Source organism: Giraffa tippelskirchi, chromosome X, assembly GCF_054371585.1.
Source record: "Giraffa tippelskirchi isolate mGirTip1 chromosome X, T2T-mGirTip1v1.2.pri, whole genome shotgun sequence".
Lineage (NCBI taxonomy): Eukaryota > Metazoa > Chordata > Mammalia > Artiodactyla > Giraffidae > Giraffa > Giraffa tippelskirchi.
This window is the reverse complement of record NC_137289.1, coordinates 28,256,402-28,282,885: the sequence shown is the minus strand read 5'-3', so window position 1 is coordinate 28,282,885 and position 26,484 is coordinate 28,256,402. Positions and strand designations below refer to the sequence as shown.

Here is a 26,484-nt window from a genome sequence, read left to right as displayed (position 1 = left end):
TGGTTTTGAAATATAGGGAAAGTAACAAGGAACTTTGGCATTTGGGTTATATTTCTGTAGAGAAACATTCAAGATGTTGTAAAGGATCTTAAGAAAACAGCTGATTCATCTTCCTGAATCCAGAGAGGTCTGTATTCCAAGTGTTCATAGATGATTGCTATCCAACATTTGCCTTAAAAGTTTCAAAAGGTGGTGATTCTATAAACTCTTTCGATAATGTATGATGCTGCCACATAGTCTTAGAATCAGTAAGCTCTTCATGAGGTCTGATTCAAATCTTCATGCTGCAGTCAGGCCTCTCTTTTCTCTTCTGGCTGTGCCTGTCAGCAGAATCTGTGTACTCTCATTTAGACATCTGTCTCCACCCTCACCCATCAATATATTTTGATTTACTGAAATATAAAACTGAGCACCGTGTAAGCTCAGCTGGATCACTGTAAGTACTACTATAAACAACTGGGGCTTTCCTCTTGGAAGGTGTTATGAAGCTCCCTACTCAGCTTTCTTCCCTCTAGCTCAACACAGCCCATGCACTTAAGTAAAGTCACACTAAACCTAAGCCTCCGATCTGCCACCACTGTCAAAACAGACAGGGGAGACTCTGGCCACAAAGGATAAGCTGTGCCACATGCTGGCTTCCTCCTGGTCGACACTCTGACCCAGGGGATTTTCTTCAGTGTCTTCCAGCTTTTGTCTACTTGTACCGCACCTGGGTTCTTACTCGCACACACCTGGGAGCTGATTTGTTTCGATGCCAAATCCTCTTCCCAGCTCAACATCTCAAAAGAGTGATCTATTTTCACTTTCTTCATTTCCTCACCTCCCACTCTAACACTGCCATCCAACTCCAATTAATTAGCACTCTACCAAAGGCACTCTTATCAGAGTCACGAATGCTGTCAAACCAAATGGCTTCTTAAAAAAACAAAAACAAAAACAAAACCTACCTCATTTTAGTGACCTATAAGCAGAATTCGATATTAATCGTTCCCCTCTTTTTGAAAAGCTCACTGCCCTGGGTTTTTTTTTTTTTTTTTTTTTGACCACACACATTCCTTGTTTTCCTCCTACTTGTCAGGTCTCTTTATCTGTTTCCTTTTTGTGGGTTCCTATTCCTTAACCTTTTCTTGAATATTGATACGGCTGGAATTTGGTCTGAAGCCTTCTCTCTCTCTCTCTCTCTTTTTTTATCCTTACATCCCTTCCCTGGAAGATCTCACTCAGTCCTCTATTTGCTATTACTATGTGATTAAGCTGATAATCCTGCCAGGTGGCACTAGTGGTAAAGAACCCACCTGCCAATGCAGGAGACATAAGAGACACGGGTTCGATCCCTGGTCTTGGACGATCCCCTGGAAGAGGAAATGGCAACCCACTCCAGTATTCTTGCCTGGAGAATCCCATGAACAGAGTAGCCTGGCGGGCTGTGGTCCATGGGGTCGCAAAGAGTCGGACACGAGTCAAGTGACTTAGCGTGCACACACACACACACGAGTGTGTGTGTATACATATATATATATATATATATATAAAGTAAGGCTTTACTGTATAGCAAAGGGAACTCTACTCAATACCCAGTAATGACTTATAATGGGAAAAGAATTTTAAAGAGTGGACATATGTATATGTATAACTGATTCATTCTGCTGTACACCTGAAATTAGCACAACATTGTAAATCAACTATATTCCAATAAAAGTTAAAAAAAGAATTTTCATGTTTAAGACTATCTTAAAAATACATTTTCTTGCTTAATGCTCTCATTGGCTCCCCATTGTCCACTGGATAAAACTGGAACATGATCATGCTTATACGGTCATTTACCACATTATCCCCACTTACCCTCCAGCTTCATCTCTCATTACTCCTTCAAACTTTTTGCGTCATAGTGTCTCTTTGGTATTGGTATGTATGTTAACTGTGCCTGCTGAGCACTTACCATGCTTGTCTAAAGAACATACAGTCTATTGTGGGAAACTAGTTGGATACATAGCTTGGCAACAGAGAGCAGATTATACAGTAAATGTAGTGATGTTAAATTTCAGGAAGGGAATGAGATCCTTGACCTGACAAAGGAGTGAGGATTAGGACTGTTAGGGAAGGGTCTCATGAAGAGGTAAGGTGTAAGGTAAGGAAAGGGGATTTGGACCAGCAGTGGAAATTCCAGATGGAAGGACTGGGACCCTGAAAAGCAGGCCCCTAATAAAAATGGAAGGTTATACTGTGGACACTTAAGGAAAATCAGTCTGGCCTCACTGTCTTGTGCCAGCTTAAGATGAAAGATGCTAGTTACTCTTGAGTGTGTTTGAAGGACACAACAGAAAGTGATGGACAGCAGTGGAGACAGCAGCTAAATAATTTGGACATGAAGCCTGATTTCTTTTTTTTTGACCACCATGCAGCATGCAGGATCTTAGTTTCCTGAGCAGGGATCAAACCCGTGTCCCCTGCATTGGAAACACGAAGTCATAACCACTAGACCACCAGGGAAGTCCCATGAAGCCTGATTTCTCTCCTAGGCTGTCCTGTTGGTTTCTAGCACCTATCGCCTCCTATCTCACTCAACTCTCTATTTCCCACCCCCCCCCAAATAAAAAACCCGACTGTTTTTCTCATGCTGAGGTTGTGTAAGAAAAAGGAAGTGGGGGGTGGGGGGCTCCTGTCAGGGAAATCGAGACTTGGGATGAAATGCCATAGAGAAACTGTAAGTCTGTCTCCTGGTTACCAGGTTTCTGTTCAGTGGGCTACACTCTTCACCCCAATCTGAAAAGGGTGAAGTAGCTTTTACGGTGGCAATTATGGCTGTGAACTGTTATGTGAAAAAGAACCCTTCTTGTGGTGATGACGATACTGTGCTTGTTTTATGTAGACAAAGAACTCTCTTTTCAGCATAACTTTTCCACACAGAAACAGATAAACTGTTTACAGCTGACTGATTACAATACTAAGTGTTCTAAGTTGAAAATATCCCACAAGTGAATCATATACGTGCACCTTCTCTCTTTCATTCCCTTCCTCCATATAAACACATCCACACCCTTCCTCAGGCCATAAATACTGCTCCTTTTGCTTGCCTCCTGCAGGATTTTGCATCATGGAAAGTTAGGCTGCTCCAGGATAGCCTGATCCACTTGTATCTCTCTTAAAGATAGATCATTCCTTTTGTCACGTTTCCAGGCCTTTCAATTCTTATTTTATTTTTTGTAGTTGACTCTGACTATTTTCTGAGTTACTGGGGTGAGGCAGGGGTACCCTAACTACGGAGACTATGGCTGGTTGCCTACCAAACAGTAGTCCTTCATTCCTTGCTAAGAGAACCCTGATTTGGGTTCTAGAATTAGGTAGCAATATGTTCAGGGAGGTTGCCCCAGTTCCAGAGGGTCTGAATTCATTTTGGAGATCCTGTTTCCCCTCTGCCAGTGATTTAATTCTGGTCAATGTGACACAATGTGATCTGCTGGCATCTTTGCCTACTTCTGCTCATCTCATGCTGTGACTTAATGAAACCTTCTTGTTGAATTCATTTTGCCTGATCACATATAGTCAAAACCATCCTCTCTGATACACCAATTCTAAAACTCTCAACTTCTATTTTAACATTTGAGAAGATAAGTAATCTACTTCATCAGAGTCATAGATTCATAGAAGTTAGTTTGAAAATTCCTTTGATGACTGTCTAGTCTATTTCCCTTATTTAATACACCAACCTCTTGCATCTACAAACTAAGACAGTCATTCACAAGGTGCAGGGGCTGTGCTATATGCTCTGTAATCTCCACCTGTCTAACCCTGATTTTCTAGAATTCTTGTAAAATCAGAATTCTGGACTCAGATGGGAACTACACTGAATTTCCCTTTTATTCTCATTGACAAAATAGCTTTCCTAAATAAATGTAAAATAGATCTCAGAGGGAATGTTGCTTTTCCTTAAAAAATGCCCTAGAAATAGCTATTTACGTACACATGAGTAACAAGTCATGCTCATATATTCATTAAAAAAGATTTCTAAAGACTTTAGTAGTCAGTGCTTTTCCAAATGGGAATTACTGTATTATTCAAAAAGAATAAAATTAGATATCTTGGAAAATAATTCAATAAGTGAAATTGGTCTTACCCTCTTATTGATGCAAACTTGGACTTTAATTTTCACGCCAACATTCCACCTAGCATTATTTCTATCCTCGTTTGCCCTTTTCTCTCAAATGGAGTTTTTCAGAGGAGGAAAAAAGTCACTTACATCAAGAGAAACTTCTGTTATCTGGTGTTATAACGTATACGCCAGGCTTCCTTTCTACCTAATTTCTATATGAGAAAATTGTTATCCATTTCCATGATGCCAAATGGTGATAGCGCTTGAAAACCAGTGGTGCCTACCTGAGTGATGTCCATTCCTGAGTCACAGCTCAGTGGCTGCGTGGAAGTCAGACCGTTTGAGCCGATGACAGTCGTGATCACAGCATTCTCATCAATTCTCCGAATCATGGTCCCATCCACAAAGTAAATGAATCCGTGCCTATCAACTGTGATGCCTGTTGGGGAAGAGCAAATGTGCATTAGTAGTCCAGAGGGCCACATTTGCACCAAGATCAGTATTTTCAAAGAAGCCATCGAAATGAAAAGGCATTTTAAAGACATATGGATTCAATTTTGCTAAGCACAGACAGGACAGTAATGGGAGAGGTTTGTGTGGACACACATTCACTTCTTTGTGTATTGAGAAGAAAGGACAAAGTGTAACACGTGGAGATCAAGCCAGGTCTCATCATTTCATTGTCCAGTTTTACATTACCACTCACTCTCCTGATACTTGTTCGGCCCCACAAACAGAAAAAAGAAATTCCTCTTTAAGACAGATGGGAAAAGACAGGGGAAGCAGTGTAGGTTACATTGCTTTCAGAGTGCAGATGCATAGGCCACTGCTTATTTTCATAGTTGCATTAGAAATAACTGACTTGGAAAGCACTAAAATTATTTTCATCAATTCACACTCAGTTAACGGAGTCTGTAATAATTCTGATAAACTGGGCTCAGTTTTTTTTTTTTTTCTGTATTATCTGTTAAGAGGGGGCTGGAGAGCAAAATTATGGTGTCACAAAAGGAATGGTTAAGCTTCTAGAAAACATAAAAGTCAATAAAATTCTCACAGTAGTTTTACACACTGTGTTAATTAAAGTGTGGTTTCTTGGAAACTACATAAAGGCAGTTAGAAGGCTTGGGTTCTAATACTGAATGCTTCACTTACAACTGTTGTGTGACTGAGTCATTCATCTTGAAAAATTTCAGCTTCCTCTTTGGTAAAATATGGAGAAGGTTATCTGCCTGTGAGATTGTGATTTATATAATAAGGAAATTTTGGTCTCTGTTCCCTTTTCTAGCACAGAGCTCCTAAAACTCTTGGACTTTCCCATAGTGAGAGAGAGAAATGTGACTAGTCTCTGAGGACTCAGGTCTCTTTGCTTCCATAGACGACAGTTCTCCAGAAAGTGTTCACAGTACTGATGGTTGCCACTGGGTTACTCTTATCTGAGCATGTTACTGGAGACCTATCGGAGGGGCTATACTATGAGTCAAGGAAGAAAGCTCAGTGGAAGACTTTGAAGGTCACCTCCTGACCTAGGGGCTGGAGATTGAATTCACATGCCAAAGGTCAATGATTTAATCAACTATGATTATGAAGCCTCCATAAAAAGCCAAACAGCATAGCTTAAAAATAGCTGTGCAAAGAAGAGAAGCCAAAAGCAAAGGAGAAAAGGAAAGATATACCCATTTGAATGCAGAGTTCCAAAGAATAGCAAGGAGAGATAAGAAAGCCTTCCTCAGTGATCAGTGCAAAGAAATAGAGGAAACAATAGAATGGGAAAGACTAGAGATCTCTTCAAGAAAATTAGAGATACCAAGGGAACATTTCATGCAAAGATGGGCTCAATAAAGGACTGAAATGGTATGGACCTAACAGAAGCAGAAGATATTAAGAAGAGGTGGCAAGAATACCCAGAAGAACTGTACAAAAAAGATCTTCACGACCCAGAAAATCACGATGGTGCGATCACTCACCTAGAGTCAGACATCCTGGAATGTGAAGTCAAGTGGGCCTTAGGAAGCATCACTATGAACAAAGCTAGTAGAGGTGATGGAATTCCAGTTGAGCTATTTCAAATCCTAAAAGATGATGCTGTGAAAGTGCTGCACTCAATATGCCAGCAAATTTGGAAAACTCAGCAGTGGCCACAGGACCAGAAAAGGTCAGTTTTCATTCCAATCCCAAAGAAAGGCAATGCCAAAGAATGCTCAAACTACTGCACAATTGCACTCATCTCACACGCTAGTAAAGTAGTCCTCAAAATTCTCCAAGCCAGGCTTCAGCAATAGGTGAACCGTGAACTTCCAGATGTTCAAGCTGGTTTTAGAAAAGGCAGAGGATCCAGAGATCAAATTGCCAACATCCTCTGAATCATCAAAAAAGCAAGAGAGTTCCAGAAAAAAAAAAACATCTATTTCTGCTTTATTGATGATTCCAAAGCCTTTGACTGTGTGGATCACAATAAACTGTGGAAAATTCTGAAAGAGATGGGTATACCAGACCACCTGACCTGCCTCTTGAGAAATCTGTATGCAGGTCAGGAACAACAGTTAGAACTGGACATGGAACAACAGACGGGTTCCAAATTGGGAAAGGAGTATGTCAAGGCTGTATATTGTCACCCTGCTTATTTAACTTCTATGCAGAGTACATCATGAGAAACGCTGGGATGGATGAAGCACAAGCTGGAATCAAGATTGCCGGGAGAAATATCAATAACCTCCGATATGCAGATGACACCACCCTTATGGCAGAAAGTGAAGAAGAACTAAAGAGCCTCTTGATGAAAGTGAAAGAGGAGAGTGAAAAAGTTGGCTTAAAGCTCAACATTGAGAAAACTAAAATCATGGCATCTGGTCCCATCACTTCAGGGCAAATAGATGGTGAAACAGTGGAAACAGTGGCAGACTTTATTTTTTTGGGCTCCAAAATCACTGCAGATGGTGGCTGCAGCAATGAAATAAAAAGATGCTTACTCCTTCGAAAGTTCTGACCAACCTAGACATCATATTAAAAAGCAGAGACATTACTTTGCCAACAAAGGTCCATCTAGTCAAGGCTATGGTTTTCCCAGTAGTCATGTATGGATGTGAGAGTTGGACGGTGAAGAAAGCTGAGCGCCGAAGAATTGATGCTTTTGAACTGTGGTGTTGGAGAAGACTCTTGAGAGTCCCTTGGACTGCAAGGAGATCCAACCAGTCCATCCTAAAGGAGATCAATCCTGGGTGTTCATTGGAAGGACTGATGTTGAAGCTGAAGCTCCAATACTTTGGCCACCTGATGTGAAGAGCTGACTCATTTGAAAAGCCCCTGATGCTGGGAAAGACTGAGGGGAGGAGGAGAAGGGGACCACAGAGGATAAGATGGTTGGATGGCATCACCGACTCAATGGACATGAGTTTGAGTAAACTCCGGGAGTTGGTGATGGACAGGGAAGCCTGGCATGCTGCAGTCCATGGGGTCACAAAGAGTCGGACAAGACTGAGTGACTGAACTGAACTGAACTGATTACGAAGCCTCCATAAAAAGCCAAAAGTACATGGTTTGGAGAGTTTCCAGGTGGGTGAACATGGAGATTTGGGGAGAACGGCACACCTAGAGAGGGCATGGAAACCTCCTCACTCTTTCCCCATACCTTGCCTTATGCATCTCTGGTTGTTCCTGAGTTATATCTTTTTATAATGAACCAGTGATCTAACAAATAAAATGTTTCTCTGAGTTTTGTGACCTGCTCTAGCAAATTAATGGAACCCAGGAAGGGAGGTGTTGGACCCTCCTATCCATAGCAATTCTTTCAGAAACACAGGTGACAACCTGGACTTGTGACTGGCCTCTGAAGTGGTGGTGGTGGGGATGCAGCCTTGCAGGACCGACACCTTAACCTGTGCGATCTGATGCTATTTACCGGTAGACTTTGTCAGAATTGAGTGAAACTGTTGTACACCCAACTGGTGTAGAATTGCTTGGTGGTGGTGGCGGTTCTCGCCATGCTGGAAATTGGTCTCAAAACACCTTTTACTGCCTTCCTTGGCTAAAATGATCAGCTGTCCTGGATTGCCTGGGACTGAGGCAGGGTTCGGGCTTCCCAGGTGGTGTTAGTGGTAAAGAACTCACCTGCCAATGCAGGAGAAATAAGAGATGCCAGCTCGATCCCTGGGTTGGGAAGATGCCCTGGAGGAAGGCATGGCAACGCACTTCAGTATTCTTTCCTGGAGAATACCCATGGACAAAAAAGACTGGCAGGCTACAGTCCACGGTATGGCAAAGAGTTGCACATGACTGAAGCGACTGAGCAGGCATGCACGCACGAGGCAGGGTTCAGTTTTAAAAGTGGGACAATCCTGGACAAACTGGCATGAGTTGGTTATTCTACACCTAGGCTGTTATAAGTATCTAATAAAGTAATGCATTTAAAGAGAGTCAGACACTGATAAAGAACATATTGTTCAACTCCTGTTTCCCTTGCTACTTTGAAAATAACCACATGATACTACTTTAAAACTAGTCTACAATTTAGTCTTTTTCTCTTTTCCTATCTCTCCTTTATTCAGACCCTGTGAAATTCAGACTGTATGTTAAAGTTAGGAAGATCTGGGATAACAAGCATATCCCCTCAGTGCTCATGCATGCGGATGCACACACACACACACACACACACACACACACACACACACACTCACACTCACAATAACTTTCCTGGCAAAGAGTGAACTCATCTAAAGACAGTTTATAAACCCAGCTTAATAAACTGCTTTTAGATGAGCTAATTCTTTGGCAGGAGGTTAATATTAAGGCTTGACTTTATGATGTACTTTGATTAATCCTGATGTTCCTCATGAAGTATTAATCCTTAAGATCTATAAAAGTTACAGATTCATTTTAACTTTCCCTGAATACCTCTAAAGTCATCTATGTTTTGGTGAGTCCACCAAGGAAACCAGCACATCCAGACAAGGGGAATTCCATGTCAATAAGTCCTTTTATTATTTTTAGAGGCATAAAGACCTTGACAGACCATAGTTCCCTTTATGGGCTTCCCTGAGGGCTCAGATGGTAAAGAATCTGCCTGCAATGCAGGAGACCCGGGTTCCATCCCTGGGTCGGGAAGATCCCCTGGAGAAGGGAATGGCTACCCACTCCAGTATTCTTGCCCGGAGAATTCCATGGACAGAGGAGCCTGGTGGGCTACAGTCTATGGGGTCACAAAGAGTTGGACACAACTGGGTGACTAACATTTTCACTTTCAACAAAGACCTTTAAGGAGGTTTTTTTTGTTTTTTTTTTTTAAACAAAACACTTTTAAGACTGGGGCAGGTCAAAGGATGATGGTACATGAACATTTCTTTCATCTTCAGAATATTTGGACTGAAGATGAACCAAGGAGTATCTTTGCTTTTTATTTTTGTGTTTTGTCAAAATCAATTTCTTGAATGCTTGCTCTGGTGTGTGGCAGGACTATGATTTGGGATCACCTTCTATGGCTTCTGTATTCAATATCACTGAATGTGAACTTGGAAATTTGGCTGTCATAAAAGGATGGACTGAAAGATCAAGAATCAAGTCTGGAGAGAGAAAGGCTAAGAGTAGATACGCTTGAAGTATACGAAATCACATCAAACACTGCAAGTTCTATGAGAATCAAAGGACAAAGAACCCATGTACATGTACAGTAAGACTAGTGTTGCTCTAACTGGGAGGTGAGAAACTTGGAGAATCAAATCCCTGAAAATTGAAACAGATTCCCAAAAGGTATAGAGAAATAAATGTATTCCTTCAGAAACTAGCAATACAGGAACATATGGCTTTATGCTGACATCAGGGAGGACTGTTCTGTTTCTTGACTACTATACTCTTCATCCCCATCAGAGGGTGGAGTTTGTCCTGCTCCAGGGAGGATAATCTTGGAGTTACATTGTTTTCCCACTTTTAATTTTTGTGAACTTCTAAACACTGAACTGCGCTCTCTCTGTGCATCTCAGCTGAACTCCACAGATGAGGCTTATTAAATACTCACTGTTGGCCACCGGGGCTTATTTGGCTGACAGTTTGTAGGATATTCTCCTTTCATATATTTGTGTAGCAATTTCTTTTATCACTGTCCAAATTCCAAAATACTCCTTTTTTGGAGATTCTTTAATTAAATTTAATTGGGTTATACTGACATTTGGAGTTGAAAAAGAAATAGTAGAAAGGGTTTTGAGGGACTGTGTGATAGTTTTTTTTAATGCATCTAGGCATATTTTATATGTGCATATTTTCATTTCCTCTCATTTTCCTATACCAACCAACCCCCACACACAAATTCCCCAAACAATTAGTTTTACAAACTCCTCACTGGCGAAGTTTAAGGGGTTTTTAATTTTCACTGAGGTTAAAAACCAAATGAAATCACAGGGAAGAAAAAAGAGAATTATTTCTGCCATTACTTGGCGGGAGGGCGGGGGGAGGGGTCATCTCACATAATGAGTATTCTTATAGCCCAGGGATGCTGATGATGCACTATGATCTACTACTGTTTGTTAGACTGAGTGGGAGGAGGTGGCTCATGCCCAGTATATTTTAAGTTTTATTCTTTGGAGATGGGGATATGAGTGATTTCAGATCACATAAAGCCATCTGGGGCCAGCAAGATCTTGCAGATTCAATATGACTTTCAGATTTTGATATAGTTATACCCAGCTTTCCAAAATTTGTTACCCAGTGTTGCGGGCATAATTTGTTCCAAGGGTCATGTCCCTTGTTGTGCTTACTTGACAGGGTTTTCATTAGCACTTAAAACACAATGGAAGGCACAGTCTTTGAATGAGAAAGGATTTAAACAGGCACTGAGAAAATCGCTTCCCGGGTTTAAAATGTTAACCAGCGTTCATTTTTAGAGCAAGCAAAAAACGTAGAGATCTGTGCTATTACCACAAGGGTAGGCAGTGATGTGGGGTGGGTGGGGGTGGAGGTGGGAAGAACAACGCAAGACAGCTGAGTCCCCACCCCACCCCATCCCCACCAAGGAAAGCACTGCACTCAGGCGCCCAGACAGCATGTTTAGCTTGGAGCACATTTTTACATTTGTAAGAAAATAAATAAATCCTTGTAAATTAGTGCATATAATGAAAGCACTGACAGACCATAACCTGGAAGTGTGAATGGTGCTGTCTCCATTCATCAGCATTAAGCCCTAACCAGCTCTTTCTATGGAGGAAACTGCTCATAAATAAAGTGCATCTTGTAAAAAAAAAATTATTCGCAGTGTCTTATGAAAAGTAGGGGACATTATATCTGAACTGCAGGCTCTTTTCTCTGTGAAGCATAGCTCTATATGAAACAGCTGCAAATTAACGGGCGAAAGTATTTGACTTCTTCTCTTGTCTTATTATCCTCCAATGAATAAATACTATAATTCTTAAGAAGGCAATTGCCTAAAGCTGGGGCAGCCTGGATAGTTACTAATAAATTTATCACCTGTTGGGGAACAGGCTGCTGCTGATCGATACTGAAGCAGTAGGGGCAGCCTGATGTGGTATCACTAGGAGTCCAGATGTGGAGGTTAATAGCCTGGAAATAGTAGCTAAAATCCCAAATTAGATAACCGCGAATATCAGAGTTTTTGGCTGTGCAGGATGCCAATTTCAAATGTTGGCAGAAGGCATCTCTGTATTTAATTTATAAAATTACAGCTGTTGAGGCCACCTACATTTTTATTATTTCTGTATTAAAAATGAACCTTCTTGTGGGATATAAGCTTTGGAAAGTAGTCATAAAACTCTCCATCTACAGCCCTAGCAACCAGAAAACTGAAATACTGCTTTTTTTTTCCTGCCACAATCTGCTCTTTAATTTTATGAGACAGAGGTAAATGATCAAAATAAACTTTCAGCGAATGTCTTAAGTGCAAATATGGCATCAGCTAAATCTCCAATACTGAGAGGACCGAATTGTGTAGCTGACATTAACCAGTAGGTCGTAAAGTGCCCTTTAAATCAAAGAGAGATTAAAATATTTTGCTTTGTTTATGTGCATTTCAATTCTCTGAAAATTGGCATCATATGTGCGGTCTATAAGGCAATTCTCCACTAAGCAGAAAAGTCCATTTCCCAATTGATCTAACAACTGTCCACTTATAATTACCTACTGGGATCAGAAAGGGCCAAGTTACTTCTGCACAATAAGCCTATTAAGTTATCTTGCTAGGTAGACGCTAAATGGAGCTTCTAGAACTTGGAGAGATTACACATATCTGGATGTTACTAGGGTTGGAAGGAAGCAGAGCTTAATGACCAGCTGAGATGATTTCACTGTGTGGTTAACAATGAGAATGGGAGTTCCTCAAGAAGAGATTCTAATAAACTTACTGTAACATTACATGACTAGAGAACAGTGTGAGGTATTTAATCACATGACTGTTTAATAAAAAAAAGTTACAGTGTATTCTAAACAGTAAAGGTCAATTTCCAAGGAATTTAAATGCAAATTAAAAATGATAAGCATTCAGACTGATATGTCCTTTCTTTCAAGACTCAGAAGGCACTCAGAGACATCATAAGATAAGTGGGCTAGTTGACCAAGAATTGTGATTGAGGGAAAGACAGGTAAGGTCATTTGTCTTCTCTTTTGTGCCTTCTGATCCTCTCAAAGCTTGCGCCTTCAGAGCAAGGCAGAGTGAATGAAGAGCTCTCCCACCTCCACCACCACTATTTTCCTAAAAGTTTACTGAGAAAGCTGTTTTTCTCCTCATTTATTAATTTATTCAGGATTTATTTTGCACCTATTACATGTCAGGGCTTCCCTGATAGCTCAGTTGGTAAAGAAACTGCCTGCAATGCAGGAGACCCCGATTCGATTCCTGGGTCAGGAAGATCCACTGGAGAAGGGATAGTCTACCCACTCCAGTATTCTTGGGCTTCCCTTGTGGCTCAGCTGGTAAAGAATTTGCCAGCAATGTGGGAGACCTCCGCTCTGTCCCTGGGTTGGGAAGATCCCCTGGAGAAGGGAAAGGCTACCCACTCCAGTATTCTGGCCTGGAGAATTCCATGGACTGTATAGTCCATGGGGTTGCAAAGAGTCAGACACGACTACTGAGCAACTTTCACTTACTTATTATGTGTCGGGAAATAGACGTTCAGAGGTCAAATGACTAAGTCCAGGTTGCCTCCCTAGAAAATGCTAGATTTAGTCCTTGTTTGTCTGACTTCAATGTCCATTCTTTTCATCACTATCCCAAGAAGCCTAAATGGGGCTATCAATCACTTTACCCCAGGAGCAGTGTACAGACTTGTTTCAGAGGATCAAAGAACTCCATGAAATTATCTGCAAAATGTTTTGTGTATGAGTATCATCATGAGAAGATGGTCCATTGCTTTTGTTAGATTGTCAGAGTGAACCATGACCCTTCTTTCAAATGGTAAGAATTCTGTTATTCCTGTAGATGTCTTGGACCTCTTTAGGATTATTCTTCAAAGATATTCTGTGGCTTCATTCCTGTAGAGCTGGTGAGTTTCATGAAATTAGAGTTTCCGTGTGATGGGGACTTTGGTAACTTGACTACTATTTATGATCTACTAAATAAAAAGGAGACCTCAAAAACAAGGGTCACAAACTCATATATCATCAGGGAACAGGTGGGTGACATAAGTTGGTAAGTTAGGTTAGGTGTTAGATTATACAGGTTCTAGAGAAACAAAGGTTAACTAAAGACAGCATGTCCTACCTAAACGCACTCAGTATTTATTTATTTTTAAATAAAGACACAGTGTGGGCCAAATGAATCATATCTTTGAACTGGATTTATTCCCTGAGTTGCCAATTTATGCTGCTTGCTAGAGGACAATCAGGAGGAATATATCGTCAGTGAAGAGGCTGTGAGCAGACAAGATCCATGAGCTTAGAATAAATCTAGTAACCAGTACAGCACAGCCATGAAAAGTTATGTACTGAAACAGAGATTTCCCATTTACCCCCAGCCTCCTCTCTCCAACCCCCAAACCTCTCCCACTATCAAGGTCCTGCACCAGACTGGTAAGTCTGTTACAATTAATGAACCCACGTCCACAAATCATTATCACCTAAAAACCACAGCTTACATTAGGGCTCACTCTCGCTGTTGGACATAGTCTGAGTTTGGACAAAAGTATAATAGCATGTTTCCACTATTAGAGTATCAGACAGATTAGTTTCAGGGTATAAGGATTCTGCTTAATTTTTCTGTGAACCTGAAACTGCTCTAAAAAAGTGAATTCTATTTTTAAAAAGTTATGTCTTAGTTTATAAGTGCTGAGAAGCAAAGATAATCAAATCTAGTTACGACTGTCATCATGGGAAAATGATGAGTGGATGGCTAGTGATATAATACTTTCTAAGAATGAATCTTCTTTCGTTCCCACCAAGATCAAAGCTCAGAATTTGTGCCAAGTTCATCAAATTTAGTCAAATCAAACCAGATAATTGTCCAATCTGAATTTGACTTTCTCTTGCTCTGCCACCCTTGTTGTCTTCATCCTTCCTTCAGAAAACTCCCTCTTTAGTATGGCAGAGACAGTGCTATGTATTTGGGTCATGCTATTTATTTTACTGAGAATAGAACTAGATTAACATTTCCCAGCCTCCTCTGCAGTTAGGTGTAAGAAGAAAGAATATATGTTACTTCTAGACCTGGCCCCCTGTGGTTTTTAGGTGATAAAAGCTTCAGTTGAGCTCCTCTATAGAGCACCCCTCCTCCTAGGCTGGTTGGCTGGATACAGAGTGCCCAGTGGAGGACTCCGAGCCTAAGGGATTGATGAGCTTCTGGATGGGAGGAGCCTGGTTCCAGAGTCACTGCTAGGAGCAGGGATTTCTCCAGTCCCAGAGGAAACCTTTATTGGACTGCGATGTGAGCAAGAAATAAACTACTATGTTGTTAAGCTATTGAGATTTTTTTTGTGTGTGGAATCTATAGTTGTTTGCTTGGCCTCACTATTACATTCACCAACCACCAACTCAAACCCTGTTCATCTTGCAAGGTTTTTATGAGATGTTTCTCTTCCAGGAAGCCTTCTCTGCAAACTCCACTTCTTTCTGGTCTCTGTTTTCTAACCTATGGAAGCTTTTTTTTTTTTTTTTTTTTAATGTGAATTCTCCAATCACACTCTGTGTAGGCAATAAGCTCCTTGAGGGCGAGAACTATATTTTATGCTTTAGTTTTATATCTCAACAAATCCAGTAGACCTGGGCACAAATGTTCAATAAATATTGCTGAATTATAGACTTAATTGTCACACATTGATAATGAAGCACATCTATTTTGAACCAAATAAAACATGCCATGACATCAATAAGGACCATGGATCAAATCAATGGCAGATGTGGGACTTCTCTGGTGGTCTAGTGGCTAAGACTCCACATTCCCAATGCAGTGGGTCCAGGTTCAATCCCTGGTCAGGGAACTAGATCCCATGTGCTGCAACTCAGAGTTTGCATGCCACAACTAAGACCTGGCACAGCCAAATACATAAATATATATTTTTTAATTAATTAATTAATTTTAATTGGAAGCTAATTACTTTACAATATCGTGGTGGGTTTTGCCATACATTGACATGAGTCAGCCACGGGTGCGCATGTGTTCCCCATCCTGAACCCCCTCCCACCTCCCTCCCCATCCCATCCCTCTGGGTTGTCCCAGTGCACCGGCTTTGAGTGCCCTGCTTCATGCATCGAACTTGGAATGGTGATCTATTTCACATATGGTAATATACATGTTTCAATGCTATTCTCTCAAGTCATCCCACCCTCGCCATCTCCCACAGAGTCCAAAAGTCTGTTCTTTACATCTGTGTCTTTTTGCTGTCTTGCATATAGGATTGTCATCACCACCTTTCTAAATTCCATATATATGCGTTAATATACTGTATTGGTATTTTTCTTTCTGACTTACTTCACTCTGTATAATAGGCTCCAGTTTCATTCACCTCATTAGAACTGACTCAAATGCACTCTTTTTTAATAGCTGAATAATATTCCACTGTGTATATGTACTACAACTTATCCATTCATCTGCCAATGGACATCTAGACTGCTTCCATGTCGTGGCTATTATAAACAGTGCTGCAATGAACATTGGGATACACGTGTCTCTTTCAATTCTGGTTTCCTCGGTGTGTATGCCCAGCAGGGGGATTGCTGGGTTGTATGGCAGTTCTACTTCCAGTTTTTTAAGGACTCTCCACCCTGTTCTCCATAGTGGCTGTACTAGTTTGCATTCCTACCAACAGTGTAAGAGGGTTCCCTTTTCTTCACACCATCTCCAGCATCAAATAAATAAATATTAAAAAAAATAACTGAAAATGAATTTGATCCATGTAGACAGCTACACTGAATAGCTCAGGTTCCCTGCAAAGCCACTCTACTATATCAACGCAACTTTGGGTTATGATCTTATGATCTCTGCCAACTTTAATCTTAGGAGTTCTAAGGAAACAGCAGTATCTCAAGATTTCACCTTAATTTGCTTCACTCTGGACCACATAAGGGAAAGCAGAGAGAACACTGGCTGCAGGGTCACATCAGGGGATCTGGGCTTCAGGCTGACCTGTGACAGATTAGTTGTAGGACTTGTCTTGACTTCCCAACCCACAGCCTACCCACTACCCATTCACACGGTTAAATGGTGTGAAGCTCACAAGAGCCAATGAAATGAGAGCCCTTTGAAGAGGCTTCCCTGGTGGCTCAGCTGGTAAAGAATCTGCCTGCAAGGCAGGAGACCTGGGTTCGATCCCTGGGTTGGGAAGATCCCCTGGAGAAGGGAATGGCTACCCATTTCAGTACTCTTGTCTGGATAATCCCCTGGACAGAGGAGCCTAGCGGGCTATAGTCCATAGGGTGGCAAAGAGTTGAATATGACTCAGCGACTAAAACTGAAGAGGATGAAGTATTATGGTGGTGCTAAGTGGTGTCCTAATTGCTCAGTTGTTGCTCTAATTCTTTCTGAAAGTGACTTTTCTCAGCCTTAGAACCATAAACAAAGATTTCCACATGGCTCTGCTTCAACATTTTAGGCTCTTCAAGGTCAGACAGACATAGAAGCTTTAAGTCCACAAAGCATTCTATAAACTTTGCCGGGGCAGAAGGCCCTATGTTAGATTCACCACAGAGAGAAGGCAGTGGCTGAAAATAATTTTGTTAGCTGAGGGGAAATACGGCATTACTGAACTATCGGTGTTAAAGCCTTCAAACTTTTACAAGATGGCTAAAGCTTTCATCCAGAGGATCAAATAAATGAAGCCCCAAGCTGTGCAACTGGCTCAGGGAGACCCTGTGCTGGGGGCGGTGCTGGTGTCTCAACATTGCACAGTGACGTCAGACACTAAGGATGGTGTGAGTTATTTTTTCCTTGCTTTATAGAGGTGTGTGTGTGTGTGTGTGTGTGTGAGCGACTGGTTAAGTAGATGGTTCTAGTTCAAGTTGAAATGCGTACTTCATGTTTTATTTTTGTGCTAGACTTCTTGCTCAAAAATACCTGCAAGTTGAGATTTCGGGGGAATCAGTTCATATGGGATAAATGAGGCTGATGGGACACGAGCTGAATATTTTATATCTCCTGCTTAAAAAATTCTTCAAATATCAAGCAAGTATATCTGGGACACTTCTCAGATACAATTTGAGGAAATGCCTCGGTCATCCTAAGGAAACAAACCACCCCACAAGAACTTTATGTGAACAATTAGCCAGAGGAGGAAAGTTCACTTATTGTCCATGGACCAGCAAAAAACTAATTGCAGTTGTTGCACTCTGGGGGAAAATGAGTCTCTTTCAAGATACGTAAACGACCAAGAGGTTCTGATAAAAAAAGCAAAGTAAGTAGAATATCTTGGCCTGAATACTCAATTAAAGGAGGATATGAGGAATTAAGCCTGCCAGTGCTTACTATTCACAAAAGTGGGCTAACTCAAGAAGAATGAAAATTTCTGTAGGATAATTATTTGCATGGAGTACCTATTCAAAGACAACATGGAAGGCCCATTTAAAATTCTTCCAACACCCGTATATCTTGACTAATGAAGCTAACACTAGAAGAGGAGTTCACGAAGTCAGAAGTGGTAGACAATCATTCGTCAAAGGTAAGGCAGGATGATGAACACTCTGTAAATACAATTTTCAAACCTTTGAAATGAAGTTTAAAGAGATACTCAGGAGGACCATTTAGTTAGACTCCACAAAAAATACACGATTAGAACATCAACAAACACAAATATGATAGGTGAGTAAAAGAAGAAAATGAAGCAAAGCAGTAGTCTGATGAGACAACTTTTGGACTTGTTTCTTTTCCACGCTCTGACCTACAAGTTTGACAATCTGTGGGCAGAAGAAGGTTACATTGAAATGGATTGAAAAAATCGGGATTCGTTGTTCAAAGGGGGCTGGTGACATCTCTGGCCTTGTTTTGATTGAGATTTGGGTTTCCAAGGCCATTTCCGCACCTTTTTCCCTCCAAGTTCAATCACCCAGCCATGTTCAGGAGAGCTGTGAGAGGAGGAAGAATGAGTCTGGGGGTAGAAGCTAGGAGCTCCTGTTGTGAGACTGCCTCTGACTTTCAGACATTTACATAATCTCCCAGTTTCTGGGGTTTTGTTTTTGTTTAATGGTGAGGAGAAAAGCCAACCTGCACATGTCAGTGGATTACTGTAAAGACCAAATAAAATAACATCAGAACAGAATAGTCTGTGAAATCTTTTTGAAAGGTTACCACAAGTGCTGTTAATACTTCTGTTTTGATTAACTGTGAGTTTTCTGGCATCTTGCTGTGGTTTATCTGTTACATGATGACCTCCTTCAGCACTTAGAAGGCAGGAACCCTCTGTGTAGTTCTCTCAGCGTCTCCTCCATGCTGGTGGTGACCATAAGTCTTACAGGGTCCTGTGCTACTTTTCCAGTCAGACTGGTCTATTCTGAAATACATTTTTCACTTTCCCATCACCACATATTTGCCTGCACTATTCCTGTGCCTGGAAATACCCTTTCCTTCTCCTTAGTATCCAGATCCTGTGTATGTGTGTGTGTGTGTGTGTGTGTGTGTGTGTGTGTGTGTCCTGTCTGACTTTTTGCGACCCTATGGACTGTAGCCCACCAGGCTGTTCTGTCCATGGGATTTCCCAGGCAAGAATACTGGAGTGGATTGCCATTTCCTACTCCAGGGGATCTTCCCAACCCAGGGTTTGAACCTGCATCTCTTTGCATCTCTTGCATTGGCAGGCAGGTTCTTTACCACTTGAGCCACTGGGGAAGCCAGTGGCTTCCCTACTCATCTTTTAAGAAACTGCCAAGTCTAGCCTCAATAATCACAATATGTAAGACTTGCAAATACCTTGACAGAGATACTTCCTTGTCAATGATGTCAATTTCATTGGTCTTGTCTGATGGTGGAAATCTGAGTCTCTCAGAAGAGGTGTTATTCCACCGATACGAGTGAGTATGAATGAGGATCACAACAGGTATATGCCATCAGGTTGCAAATCTCAAGTTTAGCCTGTAACTAAGAATGTGAAGCTTTTTCACTACACTTAAGAATGCGTTTTACATACTGAGATAGGGCCATTTTAACAAATCCATTTCAAGATCACCCCAACCTTTGTAGGAAGAGCTGAGTCATTCATTTCCCATTTATGGTGCCTCTTTGTTCTCCACAGCCCTACCCTTACTTCTTTGCCTTGTGTATTGATGTCATTCATTTTTAAATTTACCTAACCTATCAGGAAGACAGGTTAGAATCCATTTCCAGTTTTTCTTTACCCATGTGTCCTGTCCTTTTTCAGATTCCTTTCCTTTCTTACAGATCTTCCCCCTTCTGCTCATTTTCCTCTCCCCTTTTCTCCAAATCCCACCCAGCTCTCTGTTCTCTGAGCCACTCCAGTGCTTACAGTTTGCATCACACAACCTAAAGTTGATTACTGTCTCCTTGAGTGATTCCTCTCTTGTCTCCCCAACCAGATCATATTTCACTCACAGGCAGGGATCAAGCCTTTTTACTCCACTTATAATTTTCAAATTTCCCAATGCAGACCAGATTGTCTGCTGTTGAAAAGCTTAACAAAACAGTCAAGGTCAGTGAACATGGTTCTTTTCCTGATAAGATATACCAGGAGCATGACATGGGTCTGACAGAGTCGCTAAAACCAGTGGGAGTCTTATAAATAGTATAGTGGGTCACTGACACTAGTGTCTCATTGATACTCGTTAGGTGAAAGAATATGCCTGCCAATGCAGGAGATGCAAGAGAGGCCAGTTCAATCCCTGGGTTGGGAATTATTCCCTGGAGTATGAAATGGCAACCCACTGCCTGGAGAATTCCATGGGCAGAGGAGCCTGGCAGGCTACAGTCCATGGAGTTGCACAGAGTCAGACATGACTAAGTAACTGAGCACCCACACACACACAAATGTGTTGAAAATATTAAGATGATGGTACCTCTGGACACCTGCTTGATGGCCAGATCTTTGTTGTAACAAGAGATGGTTGCCATATTTGATGAAAGCGTTTAGCATAGTTCCTGTGTGTTTATAGAATAATAAATGACTAAGGTCTGTATTAAAAGAGAACGATTTGAGCAATTAGGAAAAAAAAATTCATAACAGTCAGTGAGTCTAATAAAGAAGGTAAAATAAAAGGAAACAAAGGCATTTACAAATACTTCCAGACAACATTTCACAACTGCAAACGTTTCTTAATTCCACTGTTCAAAATATAGCTAGCATTTCCTAGAACTAAGAAGATATCAATTTTGGGCCAATTCAGAAGGCAGTGGTTTTGGTAATGTGTTAATTGACTAATTTAAAAAAAATTCAAATAAATTATTTGAATAAAGTCATACTGTTAAAACTAGACCAGATATATTTGGGAAATAAAATAGTGCCCAGTATTACTAAACAACAACAACAACCTAACAAACAAAAAACAAAAGTGAACAACCCCACCCCCTGACAACATAAAAATTTTGAGGGTGCTAGATGTTGATCTCTGGTTTCTCAAAAATTTAAGCCTAACAGGCTAAAATAAGAAGATTTAAAAGTAGCCCTTATTCAGACCTCTCTCCCTAGAAACGCTGCCAGTTTTCCCACTCTGGGAAAGGTGGGAGGCACTTTTGAGGTCCTAAGGTAGGAAACAAGACCAGGAGCAGACTGTGGCTCAGATCATGAAATGCTTATTGCCAAATTCAGACTTAAATTGAAGAAAGTAGGGAAAACCACTAGACCATTCAGGTATGACCTAGATCAAATCCCTTATGAGTATACAGTGGAAGTGACAAATAGATTTAAGGGACTAGACCTGATAGACAGAGTGCCTGATGAACTATGGACAGAGGTTCGTGACATTGTACAGGAGACAGGGGTCAAGAAAATCCCCATGGAAAAGAAATGCAAAAAAGCAAAATGGCTGTCTGAGGAGGCCTTACAGATAGCTGGGAAGAGAAGAGAAGCGAAAAGCAAAGGAGAAAAGGAAAGATATTCTCATCTGAATGCAGAGTTCCAAAGAATAGCAAGGAGAGATAAGAAAGCCTTCCTCAGCGATCAGTGCAAAGAAATAGAGGAAAACAACAGATTGGGAAAGACTAGAGACCTCTTCAAGAAAATTAGAGATACCAAAGGAACATTTCATGCAAAGATAGGCTCGATAAAGGACAGAAATGGTATGGACCTAACAGAAGCAGAAGATATTAAGAAGAGGTGGCAAGAATACACAGAAGAACTGTACAAAAAAGATCTTCACGACCCAGATAATCACGATGGTGTGATCACTCACCTAGAGCCAGACATCCTGGAATGTGAAGTCAAGTGGGCCTTAGAAAGTATCACTATGAACAAAGCTAGTGGAGGTGATGGAATTCCAGTTGAGCTATTTCAAATCCTCAAAGGTGATGCTGTGAAAGTGCTGCACTCGATATGCCAGCAAATTTGGAAAACTCAGCAGTGGCCACAGGACTGGAAAAGGTCAGTTTTTGTTCCAATCCCAAAGAAAGGCAATGCCAAAGAGTGCTCAAACTACCGCACAATTGCACTCATCTCACATGCTAGCAAAGTAATGCTCAAAATTCTCCAAGCCAGGCTTCAGCAATACGTGAACTGTGAACTTCCAGATGTTCAAGCTGGTTTTAGAAAAGGCAGAGGAACCAGAGATCAAATTGCCAATATCTGCTGGATCATCGAAAAAGCAAGAGAGTTCCAGAAAAACATCTATTTCTGCTTTATTGACTATGCCAAAGCCTTTGACTGTGTGGATCACAATAAACTGGGGAAAACTCTGAAAGAGATGGGAATACCAGACCATCTGACCTGTCTCTTGAGAAACCTGTATGCAGGTCAGGAAGCAACAGTTAGAACTGGACATGGAACAACAGACTGGTTCCAAATAGGAAAAGGAGTACGTCAAGGCTGTATATTGTCACCCTGCTTATTTAACTTATATGCAGAGTACATCATGAGAAACGCTGGGCTGGAAGAAACACAAGCTGGAATCAAGATTGCCGGGAGAAATATCAATAACCTCAGATATGCGGATGACACCACCCTTATGGCAGAAAGTGAAGAAGAACTAAAGAGCCTCTTGATGAAGGTGAAGGAGGAGAGTGAAAAAGTTGGCTTAAAGCTCAACATTCAGAAAACTAAGATCATGGCATCTGGTCCCATCACTCCATGGGAAATAGATGGGGAAACAGTGGAAACAGTGTCAGACTTTACTTTTTTGGGCTCCAGAATCACTGCTGATGGTGACTGCAGCCATGAAATTAAAAGATGCTTACTCCTTGGAAGGAAGGTTATGGCCAACCTAGATAGCATGTTTAAAAGCAGAGACATTACTTTGCCAACAAAAGTATGTCTAGTCAAGGCTATGGTTTTTCCAGTGGTCATGTATGGATGTGAGAGTTGGACGGTGAAGAAAGCTGAGCGCCGCAGAATTGATGCTTTTGAACTGTGGTGTTGGAGAAGACTCTTGAGAGTCCCTTGGACTGCAAGGAGATCCAATCAATCCATCCTAAAAGAGATCAATCCTGGGTGTTCATTGGAAGGTCTGATGTTGAAGCTGAAGCTCCAATACTTTGGCCACCTCATGCGAAGGGTTAACTCATTGGAAAAGACCGTAATGCTGGGAAGGATTGGGGGCGGGAGGAGAAGGGGACGACAGAGGATGAGATGGTTGGATGGCATCACCGACTCGATGAACATGGGTTTGGGTAGACTCCAGGAGTTGGTGATGGACAGAGAGGCCTGGCGTGCTGCAATTCATGGGGTCGCAGAGAGTCGGACACGACTGAGCGACTTAACTGAACTGAACTGAAGGTAGGGCTGGGACAGTTGCCTGCCTACAGTTCTGGTTTTACTTAGTTCAAGAGTACACAGAAAAGATTATAGAAACCAAAGTAGGCAGTCTTGGTAGAAGACATTCTGATGGCTCTTTGACTTGGAGGGTTGGGGGGGAAGAAGTGGGGGGAGCAGATCTGTCAATCCATTACCATGGCTTTAATTCCCTTGGGTTAGAGATGCCTTCCAGAATGAGGAATGATTTCTGCCCACTAAGGGAAATTACTGCTGTGATCAGCTTTCTTTCCTGAGTAAACACTGGTAAAATGGGGCACCCACTCACCTTCCTTTCCCTAAAAACCTATTACACAGTCTAACAAGCCTTTTGAAAAACCAAATGGAATAGCTAGCAAATGAAACTGGAAGAAACACAGAGCAAATAACACTGGGGTTTTCTAGCTAGGCTTTGATATTTGGGGCTTGTGGAAAACCTCACATTTGAGTTATTAAGCCTTTGATTCCTCAGAGGGAAACTTTAAATGGGCCAGGACTCACTCCCAAGGAAACAGTGACTTTCTTTGGTCAACAATAAAGCTGACTCATTACATCAAAGGGTCTTTAATATTGAGGAAGTTCAGTGTCAGCTATTTAGGGAACTCCACCTATGGACACACACTAGATGTGCTGATGAGCTCTGTAGCTAATGGAAGAGCCTCAAATGCAATCAGTTCAGAAAATAAGGAGTTAATAGTGGCCACTACAGGGGTCCCGAAAGACTCTACTTCAGGGCCAAAGCTGGTGCATATTCTGATATGTTGGTTCCTGTGCCTTAGAGGTTGTTAAATATTTTGAACACTGTCTCTATGAGTGAAAGCCTTATTTAAATCAAACAAACAAACACTTTTTAAAATGGAATTTTCAGGTATAAATTTGAAAGTTGTTTTCTAAGCCCGACCTCTGTCTTAACATTGTTTTAATTTATGGAAGATTTCAAATGGAAGACAACTCAGAAAATCATTACAAACTGCCATGAACCTACCACCTCAATTTAAGAGGTGTTAACATTTGCTTCCTGTATCTCTTAAAAAAAGAGAAAATGTTGTGAAAACGGCCAAAACCCATGTCTTTATCTCTGTTCCCTTTTCCCTTCCCTCCCTGGAGGTAAGTACTAGTCTGCAGTTAGTGTGGGTCATTCCCTTGCATGTTTTCATACATTCTCTACATATGTATATGTCAAAAATAATATATAGTGTTGTTTGTTTCTATGCTTCAAAAATTTATGTAGGAGATGGATGGTGGTGATGGTTGCACAACAAGCTGAATCTACTTAATGCCTCAAAATTGTAAATTAAAAATGGTCAAAATGGGAGAATTCCCTGCTCCAGTGGTTAGGACTCCACATTTTTACTCACTGGGCTGGTGTTCAGTCCCTTGTTGGAGAACTGTGATCCTGAAAACCACACAGTGCTCCCCACAAAAAAAACTTAAAATGGTAAATTTTTGTTTTGTATATTAACCACAAAAATATGCTAATGATATCATATCATATATATTCTTTTGCAATTTTTTTCTTTCATTCATGAAACCTTATGTTTTGTGACTATTAATGCTTTTACATGGGCATCTAGTTAATTTATTTTTACTGTTGTATATATTCCATCATTTGACTAAACCTGATCGATGGATTATTAGGTTGTTCCTCCTTTTAGTACTGTGAAAGTGAAGTGTCACACAGTGGTGTCTGATTCTTGCAACCCATGGACTGTAGCCCACCAGGCTCCTCCGTCCATGGGATTTCCCAGGCAAGAATACTAGAGTAGGTAGCCATTTCCCTTTTCCAGGGGATCTTCCTGACCCAGGGATTGAACCTGTGTCTCTTGCATTGCAGGCAGATTCTTTACTGTCTGAGCCACCAGGGAAGGTTGTTCCCATTTTTTATACTGTACTGTCAGCTTAGCATGTCTCCTTATGCACATGTGTACTTGTGATTTCCTATACACTTTTCCTCACCAAGCTCCCTTCAGCACCTCTCTCTAAATATTTTAAAAACATAGCTGCAAGTTTTCCCTTTAGTTGGACAGTGTATTTTGCAGGCAAAGAGAATTAAAGTAGGACTGTGTATATCCAATCAATGAAGTTTGACAGAAAAGTTGAATACAGCAAAGCAATTTTGAGAACAAAATGTTTACTACTAGTCTTGAAGACAATCCAGTTATATTAGCTTAAAAAATTATTCTTTTCTTCCTTCTCATCCTCATACTTTATTTAGTACTTAATCTGTGCCAGGTACTGGTTTAACCTATATTGTGTCATTTTATCTGCTATAATCATATAAGGAAGGTAGGAGCACTGTCTCTACTCCAATGGATGAGAAAGTAGTGGCTCAGAGAGGTTAGTAATAAATTTGAGCTCAGTCTTACCTGCCTGATCCCAAAGTCTCTGGTTTTAACTACTCCAAACATGTCTTAAGTTTTCCAGATTTCACAGGGCCCAAATGGGATATACAAAGAATATGATTTAAGGGTCATTTAAAGGCTTTCCCACTTGTCTTAAAAATACCTTTTCTACAGGAAGATTTCTAGAAGGACACAGAATTTAGAGAACTTAAGGACATATATTGCTAAATCTGACCAAATAAAATTAGAAAACTTCTACAAGACAAGAAATGACAAACTTGGAAAATATTTACAACACGTAGGAGAGACAAAGGGAAGTTTTTCTTAATTTACAAAAGAAAAAGATCAAAAGCTCAGTAGAAAAACTGGCAGAGGATATGAAAGTGAGTTTACTGAAAAAGAAATACAAATGGTCACAACAGATACGAAATGACATTCAGCCTCATTTATAATTAAAGAAATTAAAATTTAAGCTACAAGCTACCATTTTCTACCAATCAGGTGGGCATATATTAAAAGGTTTAATAATACTTAGTGTGGCTGAGGGTATAGCAAAATGGGCATCTTTGTACACTACTGGTGTTCAATCTTTTGAGAGGGCAATTTGGTAATATCTACTACTGTTGAAAATTAATCTGGTGTAGATACTCACAAAAGTGCCCCAAAACACGTGAATGAGGTTGTTCAATGCAGTGCTATAGTGATAAAGGATTTAAAAAAACAACATGTCCATCAAGAAGCAAATTACTTA

General features: G+C 40.9%; 1 protein-coding gene across 2 annotated transcripts in view; it reads right to left on the bottom strand.

Moving 5' to 3' along the window:
• TENM1 (teneurin transmembrane protein 1) overlaps window positions 1-26,484 on the bottom strand; it is a 795,886-nt gene that overhangs the window by 67,325 nt on the left and 702,077 nt on the right. For both annotated transcript variants that reach the window (XM_081563742.1, XM_081563743.1), the window contains one exon: window positions 4,375-4,529. In XM_081563742.1, the coding sequence (XP_081419868.1) occupies window positions 4,375-4,529 (155 nt within the window). The remainder of the gene's footprint in view (window positions 1-4,374; window positions 4,530-26,484) is intronic.